At 35.6% G+C, this 16980-nt stretch overlaps 2 protein-coding genes across 3 annotated transcripts; both read left to right on the top strand.

The window, feature by feature from the left end:
• The first annotated feature begins 3238 nt into the window (after positions 1-3238).
• On the top strand, positions 3239-5263 carry LOC117335515 (sulfotransferase family cytosolic 1B member 1-like). Its single transcript, XM_033895556.1, has 4 exons — positions 3239-3763; positions 4114-4217; positions 4631-4817; positions 5069-5263. The coding sequence occupies exons 1-4, from the start codon at positions 3331-3333 to the stop codon at positions 5179-5181; spliced, it is 837 nt and encodes a 278-aa protein (XP_033751447.1). The 5' UTR covers positions 3239-3330; the 3' UTR covers positions 5182-5263.
• Positions 5264-11402: 6139 nt separating this feature from the next.
• LOC117335513 (sulfotransferase family cytosolic 1B member 1-like) lies at positions 11403-16179 on the top strand. 2 transcript variants are annotated; one of them, XM_033895552.1, is made up of 6 exons: positions 11403-11592; positions 11683-11888; positions 13546-13884; positions 14244-14347; positions 14696-14882; positions 15296-16179. In XM_033895552.1, exons 2-6 carry the CDS (start codon positions 11690-11692, stop codon positions 15406-15408), a joined length of 942 nt encoding a protein of 313 aa, XP_033751443.1. In that variant the 5' UTR covers positions 11403-11592; positions 11683-11689; the 3' UTR covers positions 15409-16179. The 2 variants fall into 2 exon arrangements, with proteins under 2 accessions (XP_033751443.1, XP_033751444.1); XM_033895553.1 differs by lacking the exon at positions 11403-11592 and having other exon boundaries at positions 11623-11888.
• The last annotated feature ends 801 nt before the right edge of the window (positions 16180-16980 follow it).

Genomic DNA, 16980 nt, shown 5'->3' with positions numbered 1-16980 from the left:
TACCCATCGTGGCTAACCCATCGTCATTAATTTTCTGTCATGACGCTCGCCATCGTCGCTAGCTTACCCACGGTCCTGACGCTCGCCATCGTCACTAACCCACGGTCCTGACGCTCACCATCGTCACCAACCCATCGTCGCTAACCAACGGTCCTTACGCTCACCATCGTGGCTAACCAACGGTTCTGATACTCACCATCGACGATAACCAACAGTTGTGACGCTCACTACCGTTGTTAAACCATGGTCCTGACGCTCAACAACCCACAGTCCTGAAGCTAACCCTCGTCGCTAACCCACAGTCCTTAAGCTTACCATCATCGCTAACATATCGTGGCTAACCTACGGTTCTGATACTCAACATCGACGATAACCAACGGTCCTGACGCCTAGCAATTGTCGACTTATCCCATGGTCCTGACGCTCACCATCGTCGCCAACCTACGGTCCTCAAGCTCACCATCGTCGCCAACCCATCGTCGCTAACCCACGGTCCTTACGCTCACCATCGTGGCTAACCAACGGTTCTGATACTCACCACCGACGATAACCAACAGTTGTGACGCTCACTACCGTTGTTAAACCATGGTCCTGACGCTCAACAACCCACGGTCCTGAAGCTAACCCTCGTCGTTAACCTACGTCCTTAAGCTTACCATCATCGCTAACATATCGTGGCTAACCCACGGTTCTGATACTCACCATCGACGATAACCAACGGTCCTGACGCTAGCAATCGTCGCTACCCCATGGTCCTGACGCTCACCATCGTCGACAACCCACGGTCCTCAAGCTCACCATCGACGCCTACCCATCGTCGCTAACCCACGGTCCTTACGCTCACCATCGTGGCCAACCCACGGTCCTCAAGCTCACCATCAACGATAACCAACGGTTGTGACGCTCACTACCGTTGTTAAACCATGGTCCTGACGCTCAACAACCCACGGTCCTGAAGCTAACCCTCGTCGCTAACCCACGGTCCTGAAGCTTACCATCATCGCTAACATATCGTGGCTAACCCACGGTTTTGATACTCACCATCGACGATAACCAATGGTTCTGACGCTAGCAATCGTCGCTATCCCATGGTCCTGACGCTCACCATCGTCGCCAACCCACGGTCCTCAAGCTTACCATCGATGCCTACCCATCGTGGCTAACCCATCGTCATTAATTTTCTGTCATGACGCTCGCCATCGTCGCTAGCTTACCCACGGTCCTGACGCTCGCCATCGTCACTAACCCACGGTCCTGACGCTCATCATCGTCGCTAACCCACCGTCCTGACGCTCTCCATCGTTGCTAAATCACGGTCCTGATGCTCACCGTCATCGCTAGCCCACTGTCCTGACGCTAGCCAGCGTCGCTATCCCACGGTCCTGATGATAACCATCGTCGCTAACCCACTGTCCTGACGCTAGCCTTCGTCGCTATCCCACCGTCCTGATGATCACCATCGTCGCTAACCCACTGTCCTGATGCTAGCCATCATCGCTTCGTCACTGTCCCCACAATTAGGTACAGAGACCATGGGAAAATTGGAACACTTTTCGTCGTTTCCCGAAAAATATTTCTCCTGAAATTTAGACCAATAAGAAAACCGCTGATTGGGAGTTCCGCTACGACAATATAAAGTAACAGTAGTATACATGAATTACTTCTCGATCGTGAAATAACTGTTTCAATTTATTAATTGCAAAGACTTTCAAATATCGACGCTATTATGAAAATAAACAGCAAAGTGTATTTGTTTGTTGATTTCATTGACCATTAGAAGCACACAATTGCATGTTTTGATGGCGTTCCAAATGACGGAGATTCCCAAGAGGTCCGAAGTATGGTTGAATTTGTACTTTTAAAGCCGTGAGCGTTGGAACTGTAGGCTACCAATAATGATTACATGTATAATGAAATGAATCTTCTTATTTTAGATGGTACTTTTATTAAATTGTACGTGCATCATACATACATATAGCTTACATAGGTATACATCTGTACATGTATCGGTACAGGCCTGTCCCGGGCAAGAGCCCAGCCCAGGACTTAGTGTCCAGTAGTGGCGCCCTGGAAAACCGACTGTATAATATAGTAACATCTAATCTTTTATAGTCCTAAGTCCTAGGTATGAGTATATATGATTGATTGATTGATACATGATAATACGGAAGACGGCTGTCATATAGCCTGAGACAATATTAGATAACCATGTACAACATGTACCATTATTATCAGATCAACTACGTCAACAGGTAAACAGAGTTTGTGCCAAAGGGCAAATGTGTTATATAGAAATACAGATCTAGGAATAAAATCTGATATATATTTTTAACTAAATTTTTAAATAATTTATTATATTTCATTTGTGAGACTTTTGTGCAATCCTTAGATAGCCGGCTTGTTAATTAATTCAACAGATACACATCTCCCAACCCTACCATATAACTTATGTAGTATTTACTGCGATTGTGTCGGTTTTAACTTTAAGAAGTAATACTTGTTAACAAACAAGTCATATTTCTGAAAGTTGATCACGCAACATAAAACAGTAAAATTGAGATTTAAACATTGTTAGTTTCCAAATAACGTAACAATATAATTCTTTCATCGAATCAGTAAAACTTAAAATAGCCTTACTAGAAAGTTGAAATGTGAAATGCTTTAAATAAATAAGCAATAGAAAATCCAAAAAAACGGCAGTGTATCGATATATTATTTTAGACGTACTATTTCTCCAACTGGATTCTGAAAGGAATATTTTACACATAATATCTTTTTTTAAATAACCCGCTTTTGTATTGCCTTTCCTAAACATATATATCTCGAAAAAATGGTTTGTTTCGATGTAAAGAAATCGAGAGCAAGAAAGATAATCATGTTTCTGAAGCATTTGTTTACTGTTAGGAAACCGAGTTAACACCTCAACGGTGACTCTGTGTCCGAGAGTTTATGAATGTGACACGGGTTCCTTTTCTGAACTGGAAATTTTATTTATTTTTCTTTTATTTTCGAAACACATATCATCATTAACATTCAACAATTTTAACATCATGCACACTACTGCCATCATCTTTGTACAATTAACATCACTACTACTCATCATCATCATCATCATCATCATCATCATCATCGTCATCTTCATCAGCATCGGAGAGAGAGAGAGAGAGAGAGAGAGAGAGAGAGAGAGAGAGAGAGAGAGTATTTGAACTGATCATTCCTACTGATCCCGACGTATCGTTACACTAAAATGTCAAGGCACATTAATCACATGTCATGAAGGAAAACAATAACAGCACAGTGAGTTCACATATTTATGTAGAAAATAATTAGATGACAAATTCAGGAAATAACTTTTTTATTTTTTGTATAATGTATATTACCTTCTTTTGCGTTTGCATGTGCGTAATAATTCTAATTTGTGTAGGGACACATTGGTTGCACGAGATCGTGTCGATGATTCTACAGGAAGGAGCTGAGTATACCAGTGGGCACAAAATGAATGTCATGATGGAATGTACCAACATTGAAGAATTAAATGATCGTCCTTCGCCACGTTTCCTCAATACCCACGTGGCATTTCGTCACATCCCAAAGAAACACGTAGATAACGGATACAAAATCATTCATGTATCAAGAAACCCAAAGGATGTGATGGTATCATTTTATAACCACATCAAAAATGATCCGATGGCAGTCTGTACAGAAGAAGATTTTCCTGGAACTTGGAACTACTTTATACAGGATATGTGTTCAAACAAACACAGTAATTAAAGTATATCACAGTGTATTTATCATATATGAAGCTAACAAACAAGCAGAAGGTTATTGAAATTTAATCGAGGCCGTACTTCTTTCTCAAAATTGATCAAAGGAGGAGAAAAGACATTTGAAAACATATATTTCCGAATTTCCGAATGTTAAATGGGAAACTACTTTATCAAAACATCATTCATTAAATCGTAGTAGAAAGGTTCAGAACGTCAAAATAGAAAATTAACAATTTGGGTTCGTTTTTTGTGTTTATATAGGTAAATGCTTTATTACGGGGACATGTTTTCAAATTCATTCACCATTAATATGCTGCTTGATAGATACTTTGTTACTTTGATCCAGATTTATATGGGGGTTTTGTCAATTACGAACGAGTATGGGAGGAAGCGAAACAGACAAACAAAGCAACAAATATCCATAGCGTGTTCTACGAAGACATGAAAAAGGTACCACAATTACCGTAATTACGTATAAGGATGCATTCGTTAGATATACTTTTGAAATATTGCTTACCAAATGCACTTACAGAAATTGAGCGTCTTCTATGAACGAACAGCTAAAAGTAAACATGTAAAAGGTTAAATATATATATTAACAAATGTGCGATTCGTCTGAAGAAGCCTGAAAGGGCAGAAAGGCCTATTGTCAAAGTCTCGGTTTTTTTAAATAAACTTTTCAGAAGCGCAACAATTGCTGTGAAAGCGAAAGAAATTTTGTCGTTAAGTTATGTTTTTTGTTTTTATATATCCAACTAAACATGGAAATGATCCTTTTTTTATATATATATATATGTATAGAAAATGTAATATAAAAGCGGGTTACTTATAAAAAGATATTATGTGTAAAATATTCCTTTCAGAATCCAGTTGGAGAAATACAACGCCTGACAGCGTTTTTGAACAAAGAATTAAGCCCTCAACTTATACAGGATATTGCCGACAGATGCTCATTCAAAAATCTTGCTGACGCTACAACTTCTGGCAAAAAAGGAGAGGATATATTCCCGAAAATTTCAAAGGATAAAACAAATTTCATATTCAGAAAAGGTAATGTCTCAAGAAATAGCATAATGGAAAGCAATAAACTGCGATTTAAATCAAAGTAGAAATATTTGGTGTACTTTTGTGAGGTAGGTTTTTTGGCTCTTTAAATTGAATTCTTTAAATCTCTCTTCTTCTTTTTTTACTGTAGAATGTGTTGGCTCGTTGAATTCTTCCCCTCTTTGGTGTACATTAAGGCTGAAGGATGTGTGGGCTCAAATTCTTTCCGTTCATAACATTTCGTTTTGTGTTCACAGGTACAACAGGGGACTGGAAGAATTGGTTCACTGTCGCGCAAAATGAAATGTTCGATCTAATGGTGGAAGGGGAGTTGAAAGATACTGGTCTAAAATTCACATATGAACTATAAATAGACTAACATTTTGTCAAATACTACAATGTATCAGTTACAATGTAATGAGAGATTGACGGATTATATATAAAATTTTATACAGCAGTTTCATGCGATTTTTTTACTTGGCCATACCATCATTGTACATTTTTAATTTTCTGGTTGATTTTTATAAGTCTCAACCAGTATACTATGTAGGATGTAAACTAACAAGAAAGATTTTCAGTCTATGAGAGCATAATTATTCCATGAATATATTTTATTTACCGCAACACAACATTTTGATGTTTGAATGGTCGGAACCATATTTGTGATCTGCATGGAGGCATATTTCGTTAAAGATACAACCGAAGCTTATAGAAACTCCTCCGAAATTTTTTTGTTTAATTTGTTGAATAGATCTTTCAAAGACTATTGGCCCACTGGAACACATTTTGTCCCTCTATTAGCTCGTTTGTTATTTCTATTTCATACGAACTGATAACGATCATTTGTATTAATTGAAATGACTCTCTTTATGTCATATATGCGTACTTTTCACAACCGCTATTAGCATTTAAGTTCAAAATACAAGCAAAGTTTATGCTTTAATAAAGAGAATTGTGATTATAATGGTATGGTTAATTAGTAAATTGTTCACATGTTTTTGCCAAAGGTGGGGTTTCCATTATTGTTAATTGTCCATAGGGGTCAGCATAAAGATTGTTTTTACAGTTAGAGATCACTCCCGATAAATTGCTTGGTTCCCTTGGCTATACATTTAATCGAAGTTAATCGATAATGTTCTTAATTACGTGACTAATTTACTAAACAAACGTTTTTTGTCACAAAATAGATATAAATAAATGTTTATTTTAAAGAAATAGAAAAGTTTGAACCATAAACGAAATTCCAAAATATCAATAAGTAAATATACTTATTTATTTTTTAAGCATTTTTTAAAGAAAGCGTTATTTTTTTGTAAAAAAAGGACATTTTGAACGTCTTCTATATTTAGTCCATTCAAAAGTATCTAGCATATAGCGAGTTTTAAACCCAGATCCTGCCCAAAGATCAAACATTACCTTTAAGACTTCCCTAGCACAATTAGTTGATCGGTTTTATAAAAGCGGATTGCAATAACTTTACTGATGATCAAGAGATTGACATGAGTATTTCAAGAATTATCAGAAACGATAGCCGCAACCTGAAAATAAAAACGTTGCTGTTGATGATGATACGTGGTGGATCATCCAATTATTATCTAAGATAATATATAGTATTGCTAGCCTTTTCATGTCAAATGCACATGCACATTATGTATGCATAATTTCAATCAAAACTCGACCATTTTTTCCAAGCGCACAAAAGACATCTTTAATAAAAAAAAAAACGTCATCAAAGGGGAAAATGTTTAACACTAACGTTGAAATCCGCACTGAAGAACGAGAATTATTGACTTCTCGCCTTCATTCCACATTTAAGGAAATCATTATTGATCTTTTGGAGATATAACATATGCAGGAGTTGTTTTTTTACCCTATGTTTCATGTAGATGGTAAAGACATGACAGGCTGGACAAGAATACAGTTTCTAGAATTGTTTTTCACTTTTTCGCCCTTTATTGACACTGACAATTATTGTTCCATTGTGAATCTCCTATTGTGGACAGAAGAAGCGGAACTTTTGAAATCCATGAGCATAGTCCTGCCTAATGGTTACATTCTGGATACAGTACAGCTTTTCCTTGAAGCGATAATGATGCAAGATTACAAAAGCCTTCATGGATAGTATCTCAAGACTGGAGAAAGATGACAATGTCGTTACTGATAGAGGGTTTGGGGATATTTTGCCAAATTTGGAATCACGTGGTTTGATAAAAGATGTCGTCTGATCTAAAACCTCAGTAGACTCAACATGACGACCCCCAAGCTAACTTTCATAGACCAATAACTAGATCCAGGTTGGTAAAGTGGAATCATACCGATCACGATTTGAGCAAAGGCTGGGGTTTTTTTTACACACAACTTGCCTTCAACTATTTCATTGATATAATCGAGACATTCGTATGAATAGTAACAACCTGTCTCAATTGAATACGATGACTCGTATATACTACGATACCTGGCCACGATCTCGTGATTGGAACGAATCATCCATATTAAGGGAGATAACTCTTTGATGGTTAAGATAAAATGTAAAACAATAACAAATCTCCGAAATTGTTATTAGTTATTTAATTAGGCGAACGATATTTTGATTTTACGACATGCGTTAGCTGAACGATCCGAGGGAACATGCACATGGCGCTGTCAAACACCTTTAGTAGGAGCTGTATCTATCTCGACAATGTTGGTGTGGTTTGTTATGACGGGAGTTTAAAAACATGAACAGACCACAAACTGATCCACATTTCGGCTAGACTAGAAACCTGTGTGTTCCAGTTGAAAGTTAAAGTGAGAAAATAGGGAACAGACAATGAGAAATAGTGGAACAGTTACAGTCATATGATTAGGTGAATAACCCCAGCCATGGCAACTTAATGGCGATTTTGGTGATCGAGAATGTTACAAGGTTCTAGAAATAAGGCAGGCGAGTTTGAGGTGTTGATCGAGAGTTTGTGACCTCTATCATGTGCATTTTCAACAGTCCAAATTTCATCATGGTGGCGAATATAATATGTTAAAGAGACACATCATTGAGACTATAATTACAAATATATTAGAAAATCGGAGAGGCTACAACTATTCCTAATTCATTATGAAACCCATATGATTTGTATGTCAGTCTTCTAAAATAAAACACCAGTGTGTATTTTTAAAAAAAACTCTATATTTAATGTTAATCTTCAGAATCGTTTTATTTTCTTTGAAGAAAATTGAAATTACAATTAAAATACATATTTTTGCAATATTGAAATAACAGTATATTGGTTTTAATCCAGTAAGTCGAGTAAACTGCATCATATTTTTGTTTTGATTGAATTTTTTTAATAGTTATTAAGTAAGGAAATTGTTGAGGAGATGTAGTCATGGGAATGAAATTGAATAAGATTGGATTTAGATTGATTATGCCTTGTTAACACTGCGTCACGGCCATTGCAAGTAGAGAAAATAATCTTTAATTCTTTTTTCTTTCTTTTAGTGATTAAATTTCCCGTTGCAAAATTGGCCAATTGTACTAAAATGACCAGGCATTTTCATAACAAAATACATAGCTTTTTATACTTTTCATTGTTTGCCATGTCTTTCCCCTTCAATAAAATCATCAGAGCAAAAAAAAACTCTGTGAGCATCCTTAACAAATCACTTCATTCCTCTCTTGATTGCTTTCTTCTTGTTTCCATGGGAAGTTGATTATATCGATGATCTTATCAGAACACGTAGAAGAGAACTTTAACTTCTTCAGATGATGATGTTGATGGCCGTCATCAAAAACTAGAAATACTATTAGAACGTGGTATAACCTTAGTTTTACACCAGCAAAGAAACTCTTGTTTTTATTGTCCTTGTTCTTTTTCAAGAGTTCGATACCAATCCATTTTTAATTCATAATTTACCACCGTAAATCAATTTTGAGATACGATAACGATGATGTGTTGATATACATATTCATATAAATTTTCCGATTAAATCACGATATCGACAATATCGACATGATTTTCATCAACCTGTATCTCTTCAAACATTGTGATGTTAGTTTTTCCCACATCAGCAATCACAAATTGTCACGCAAATCATGATATTTTTTAACAAATCCTTGATGATCGAGAACGCATTTGATAAAACAGATTCTACCACAATACCCTGTGTTATTCAACTCTCAGACCATCAGTTAATCATTACAGCTGTTTATCAAGAATCTGTTTATACCACACGTGGTATAAACTCTGTACGCATTTCGATTGGCTAACACGGTGAACTTTGACCCAAGCTGCAATTGTTATTGACGTCATCAATAATCTAATGACGTCACATCACCGGGTCCCGGACTTCACCGGTACACTTTATTTGCATACGCGAAATTATACTTGGCCACGTTTCCCTTTGATTCAAGCCGATATTATTGTGGTAGAAACAGGTCACACGACTCGAAATTGTTGGATATGGAATTTATTTCATACTCGTAAGTTATTTTTCATCAACTAAAGCTCGCTAAAGCTCGTGTCTTTTGTAACTTTAAAAAAATAACTTACTCGTGTGAAATAAATTCCATATCCAACAACCACTCGTTGTGTAACCTCTATTTAATCAACTACTCTTCTTAGACTTAATTGAATTGATTCGAACTAGCAAGTGTCTCGATCATATAACAAAATGCAGCTGGTTTCTATAAAGAACGAATAGGTATCAAGTTTACAGGATGTTTCGTAAATATCATCATCTTCACCATTTCCAATACTAGGATAATGGGAAGAAGGCATGAAAGAAAAATTAAAATACAATGCTATTTAATATGCATATTATCATTTCACCAAAATAATGATTTCCACTGAAAAAACATATATTAGATTTCAGTGAAACAACTATATAAGTAGCCATTGTTGGAAAAGAAGCGTCTATGTTCATTTCATGTATGAAATATACTCATCACAACATATCAATGATATATATATAACATATACTTTACTTATTACAATAAGTGTGAAGTTTTATCAATGCTTACTAATCTTTGTGTTGGAATGTATGGAAGTGTGCGGGGGTCTTACAGATAAGGGAAAACCCATATCCAGATAAAAGAACAGAAAAAAGTTCGATTGAGGAATCGTTTCTCAGCCGTCTGGGTGAAAGCGAGTGTGTTACATTTTATCACTGCACCACCGGGTCGTTTAAACTTATGATCGAGGGCTGCCCTGCTTTCGTATAAATAACTCGTCCTGACTAGTCACACCGACATGTCTCTCTTATTACGGGCATCAGGTGTTACCACAGAGATAAAACAGGACGCATATCATCATGACATGACAACGTTAATAAAATGAGGGCAAAATATGAACGAACAAACGGAACATATCATTTATCTGTAACCAAGGATAGCCAAGCACTTTTGCAAGGTTGCCCTAGCAACACAATTTATACAGTAATTTACGTCATCCCTTAATATCCAAATGAATTAAATTTAGTCAAAACCAAGAAAACAGCAAAAACTATATTATGCTGGTCGGAATATCCTAATACCTCTATGGACAGAATTTCTTCACAAATCATGAAAAAATCTAAATTTTGGCCATTTAGAGGCCCTGATTGTGTAACCATGTTGATAGTTTTGGAAACAGCATATTTTTGTAATGATATACCTTGGTTCTTTCCAATATTCGGTGAATTATGAATTAAATTGGACTAACGACTGCGGCGTTATGACTTTTCATCGGAAAACCTTTTTATAGTGATCAGTTACTATTACAACCATACTTTGACAGAAAAACAATGTGTTCAAATTAACATATAGTCCTTTAAATTTGTGCTAGGTGTCATGGGAATAGAATCACCGGAGGAATTGTCCGTACATATTTTTTTTTCTATAGACAGACGGACAGTCAGACAGAATTAAGAAAGGTAAGTCACAGTCAAAGGAGAGAAATTACACAGAAAGTATAATTTTATAATTATATTTGTATGGATTGTTAATGAAGTATGAGTTTGTATCGAGAATCAAATGATGTATATTGAGTGCATCTCCTCCCGCGCGAGATGATGATGATTGTCTGAAACCGTTTAGGTAGCTTCATGTATGTCTATCCACTAGGAGATGTGATTTATCAAAATAACAAAAACAAGAGGAAAATAAACACTTACGTATGAATAAATAAGAATAAAAAGTTGTATGTCGAATAAATCCCCCTCCTGCGCGAGGACACCAATTATTTGTAAAGTGATGTTTTTGATCAATATAATTATTTTAAACCTGAAAAAAATGAAGTATGAGAAATATGTAGGCAACCTGAACTATTGTGTTATATCCTGTAGTGATTACCACGCTTGTCATTGTGATACAGCTTGTACATAATATTGATAACTAGCCTTTGCTTTCTGCGTAATTATAGTGAATTTGCTATTGCACGGACTTTATTTAATTTGCTTATATCCCAAGGGATCAAGTTCACAAATCGCCGAATAATCGTATGGGTTAGTGTGTGCTTAGCTCACTCACGTTCGTATTGATTTGGAAGGGGTGATAAACTGGGACGAGTATTAAATGACAGGGTTACATAGGGGCGGACACTATGTTTACACAAGCCAGTAAATGACATTTGTGTTCCTGCCCGAGTTTACCAATTACATCAGACCGGCCTGGTATGATTAGATAGGGATACAACAACAAAGCTAGCACGTCTTCATTCATTTTCAAATTTAACCTAGCTTTATGTAACGTGGTGAGCGTCATCAGTGTCGAGTTACGCCGCACCAGAAAGGACACGTATTGGACAGGGATTGCAAACACCTTCTCAAGGTACGTGTATACTATGTTGTTATGATATATTTGTCATATCTTTATAAAGATATCTTCATTATGTTGTCTCTGTTAATATATACTTCACAGGAATAAGATGGACATACTTAAAGTTGATCCTGAGGAAAGAGAAAAAATGTTAAACGCTTGGAGGATCCAAAAACATCCTATTTACGATGGCTGTATGTTTCCGAAATTTCCTGTGATAATGGCTAACCCCGAAAAGCACATGGAGGCATTAAGGAACCTCGACTCAAGGGAATCGGATATCCTACTCTGTACATTCCCCAAAGCAGGTAAGATTATCCTCAGAATGACAGACAGGGACAACTTAATGGTTAATGTTATGGGAACACGACCGTTCTTTTCAGTTGAAAACAATTCCGGTCTGCCCAACTTTTTAATTTCCATACCTTTACCAGACGTGATCATACCTGAGTCAGCAATAGGTTAATTCCTGATAAAAGTGAAAACATACAAGTGATACGACGTATAAATATGTGTGTGTGTGCAATTTATAAAATGTCAACCATATTGTTACAGAGAACCCTTTATTAGAATCAGAAAAGGAGGTATTTATCTCCTTAATGTCGGATTTCATATTGATATTTATACAATAGAATATCTTGTAGACGTTTAAAGAGATTTCCAATATCCCACAACAATGTTTACTACTGTATAAATATTCTGTTAGTATTACCTAATACAATTATTAAATCAGCCTCGACACATTGTAAGAAATCCCGTAACTTTGACATCAAACATGATTATTTGTCTAATGAATATTATCGTAAAATGGAAAAAAAAATAACAACAACACAGTTTCCAGTTCTCTTCTGCAACAGCAGTAGCCATAATCAATATATATATATAACACTATGTCATATTATCTTCAGTAGAAACATATGTTTGCTGTAATTTGCTTCATTTGAATTAAGGAAAAATACGTTTTACATGTAGATATAATACGTGACGGTTAAATATATGTTATACAATGAATATTTTATTTGAACACTGTGACTTTTCTCTGATATCATGTAAAATAACTAACACATCTAACAGAAGGTATGAACTCACTGTCCCGGCTAGGGATCGAACCTGAAACCACGGGCTTACTAGTCTTAGGCTCAACCGACCAAGCTAAGTGGAATATCTCTCTAGTCGAGGGATATATTGCGGCTAGTATTTACCGGGATTACTTGCTTCCCCTCATTGAAAAACTCGCTAGGGATCGAACCCGGGACCTCTGGCTCACTAGTCTTCCGCTCAACCGATCAAGCTAAAGAGATGATCTTTCTAGCCAAACGGTATGTTGCGGCTAGTGGTTACCAGGGTTATACAAAGATTATCCTTGCTCAAACAAACATGATATCAATTGAATTATCGGCTTATCTCCTGTCATATCTTAAACATAACCATGATTATTGTAAAACATATTCTTTAGGTTGATAAGGATAGCTATATAAAATATTATCGAACACAGCCAATACAGTTATTGCTAGTGATGTTTCGATAACAGCTCTGTTATCTTCCTAAGACTTGAAGGATCAGTATAGCAAGTGTACACTAAGGCGGTAAGCATGAACGAGATTGTAACAATAAGTGTGTATAAGATCGTAACAATCGTCGATGGGTAAGCCAGGCTTCTAGTGCAATTATACAAGCATAGTGGCTTCACTTTCAAAACAAGTCTACTCGTAGATTTTGTGAATTTGGCAAAAGGATTTCGTTTTCTTGATAAATTATCCTGACGTACCATTACAGTAGAATGTCAAAGCACATCAATAACGTAAAAGGAATAACTGTATATCAAGATCAAAGCAATAAACAACTTCCTATTTATGTTTTATCTATGGAGAACATCATTACATGACAGTTTAAGGGGGGAATCGTCTTTGGTATATAATATATTCTTTTACGTAAGCAATGTATGTTAATTCCTTATTTGTGTAGGGACACATTGGGTACACGAGATCGTGTCGATGATCCTACAGGAAGGAGCACAGTATACCAGTGGCCATAAAGGAGGTGTCATGCTGGAAGCTATGAACCTTGAAGAATTAAACAATCGTCCTTCGCCACGTTTCCTCAATACCCACGTGGCATTTCGTCATATCCCAAAGAAACACATAGATAACGGGTACAAAATCATTCATGTATCAAGAAACCCAAAGGATGTGATGGTATCATTTTACAACCACACTAAGAACGATCCGACGACAACCTGTACAGAAGAAGATTTTCCTGGATCTTGGAACGACTATATACAGGATATGTGTGCAAACAAACATAGTAAGTAAAGTATCTCACAATGTATGTATCATATATGAAGCTAACAAGCAAACAGAATGTTACTGAAATTAAATCGTACTTCTTCCTCAAAATTAATCAAACGAGGGCAAAATTGGAACAAAAATTTAATTGGCAATGATACCCTTGTAAAGAATATTCAGAATTAAGAATATTCGGAAAGGTAAATTGGAAATTACTTATGATTTATCTGGGAAGGTAGGGGAAGCACGGATGTTACTTTCTAGAAATGGAAAAGAAACCATGTTTGGTTCGTTAATTGTGTTCATTAAGGGATTTGTTTATTGACTTGGATGTCAGTTCACTTATACGCCATATATACTGTAACGTATATGTTCCAGATTTTTATGGGGGTTTTGTCAACTACGAACGCGAATGGGAGGAGGCGAAACGGACCAAAGCAGTAACAAATATCCATAGCGCGTTCTACGAAGACTTGAAAAAGGTACCATTTTTACATACTTCACAGCTATTACAATTTATGATATTTGGTTGACTCGCAAGATAAATTTTGAGAAATAATGGTACTTCCAGGATCTAATTGCAGAAATTTGACGTTTGTTTTGATTAAACAGCTAGATTTAAACATGTTTGAATATGTTTGAAGGGATCATGTAAAAGCGGTTCATTAAAAACTCTACCATGGAAATACGACATGAATACGTATTAACTTGTGTGTATTAACCTGAATGGTGATGCGCATTCAGTACTTAACAACCTGAAATAGAGTCGTGTTTTCACGTATTATTGGTCTGAATATGAATCAAATTACTCCCGAAAATGTTACTTTCAGAATCCAGCTGGAGAAATAGAACGTCTGGCAGCCTTTTTGAACAAAGAATTAAGCCCTCAGCTTATACAGGATATTGCCGACAAATGTTCATTTAAAAATCTTGCAGACGCTACAACTTCAGGCAAAAAAGGGGAGGATATGATCTCAAAAGTTTCAAAGGATAAAACAAATTTCATTTTCAGAAAAGGTACTCTCTTACTTACTAGTGTAATAGAAAAAAATAGATGTAGAAATATTGGGTGCACCTTTATGCTGTAGGATTTGAAGACTCGTTTTAATCAATTCTTTACAATCTTTGGTGTACATAATGCTGTAGGATGTGTGGGCTCGTTTGAATAAATTTTTAACAATATTTGGTAAACATTAATTTGTGTGCTCGCTTAGTTAATTTCTTTACCTCTTTGGTTACCTCCTTAATGCTAAAGGATGTGTGTGCTCGTTTGATGAAATATTTACATCTGTGGTATACTTTTATGATGTAGGGTATGTAGACTCATTTAATTAGATTCTTTACAATCTTTGGTGTACCTTAATGCTGTAGGATTTGTGGCTCGTTTAATTCTTTCCTCTCATAAGTTATTTATTTTGTCTTGGTCACAGGTACAACAGGGGACTGGAAGAATTGGTTCACTGTCGCACAAAATGAAATGTTCGATCTAATGCTGGAAAAGGAGTTGAAAGACACTGACCTAAAGTTCACATATGAACTATAGATATATAGACCAACATCATTTTAGATGCTATTCTGTATCAGTAGAAATTTAATTAAAGATGGACTGATCAATTCGTTCAATGTTATAATGCATTCAGTTACAATGTTGTTACATTGTATATATGAACTACTCGTTCATCCAATGTTATACTATATTCCGTTACAATGTTATCAAAGATGGACTGTTTATTTTTCCCTCTGTTATACTGTAATAAGTTACAATGTTATAAAAGATGAACTGATGATTCGTCCAATGTTATACTGTGGTCAGTTAAAATGTAATTATTGATGGACTGATGATTAATCAGATGTTATACTGTAATCAGTAACAATGTTTGGTCCAGTTAGTTAAACAAAGGTCCACAGCAAGTAACGGTTGTTTATCGCGTTTATCGTGTTTATCTAACTAGAATAAAAAAACATCACGCGTTATGAAACACGTTTATCCTGTAACGGCTAACTTGTAGCTGTTCCGACTTCAAATTTTCTCAAAGTCATCTAAATTCTGTGTTGTTGTCTGTGAGCCGAATCACTACTCGACAAAATATAGTTCGTATAGGAAGGAAAGTTTATTAGTTATTTTAGTGTGTTTAATACATCATGATCAATGCATCTTGCTTCCGAGCGCGTTAACTACCATCATATCCCCAGATCATTCTACCTTTCCTTGACGACATCCTTCTTTCCTATTTACGCCAAAAATATAAAACATGCACTGTCTAGTGTTGTTGTCAGTTGATAAAAGTTAAATACACAAAAGTGTGTATGTTAATGTACTCCTTTAGTTTTATGTACTGAAGACAAAATATTAATAGTTCAACGATATGTTTAATACTCCCATTTCTGCCAGGTCCCTCTTATTGTATTTAAATTCAGTATCCTTGTACAAGTTTTCCAATCAATTTAGGGTCAATGTACTCTAATATATCGTTTTCTTTTTTACAAGTTTCCCAAACAATCTAAAGTCAGTATACTTCTACAACTGATTTCACAGTATACTTTAATATCTCGTTTCTGGTTTTACAAGTTTCCCAATAAATTTAGGGTCAGTGTGCTTTTATAAAACCTTTTTTTAGTCTCACAATCAATGTAGAGTCAGTGTATAACTATAACTCGTTTTTTTCACAAGTTTCTCAGTCAATTAAAGGTCACTATACTTCATTTCTTTTTTTATAAGTTTCTAAATCAGTTAATCAGGTGTACGGTAATCTTTGTTATGATATTGATTAGCTTTCAAAGATTTTCCAATAAAGGTTTTATTTTACACCACTATCATACGTTACAAGTATACTAACTTCAATATATCGAGGTAGTTTTTGCAAGAAGAAAATCAAATTTATAAGAAAGGTGGTTGCTAACAAATTAATAATATTGCATATTTATATTAATTCATTAATTGTTGATTTCCAATATTTTACATATTTTGAATTAAATCATTTTAAATATTTCGTTAGACATGTATAACGAGTACAATACCATGCAACGTATGTTTCAATGTATCGAAACAGTTTCTTAAATCCGTTTTATAGCGGTTTTGTTTTTTCGTTAATATAAACCTTTACTGGTAGTAAGT

The sequence above is a fragment of the Pecten maximus genome, chromosome 10 (assembly GCF_902652985.1).
Source record: "Pecten maximus chromosome 10, xPecMax1.1, whole genome shotgun sequence".
Classification (NCBI taxonomy): domain Eukaryota; kingdom Metazoa; phylum Mollusca; class Bivalvia; order Pectinida; family Pectinidae; genus Pecten; species Pecten maximus.
Note: the sequence above shows the minus strand (reverse complement) of the source record. Positions and strands in the feature narration are given on the sequence as shown.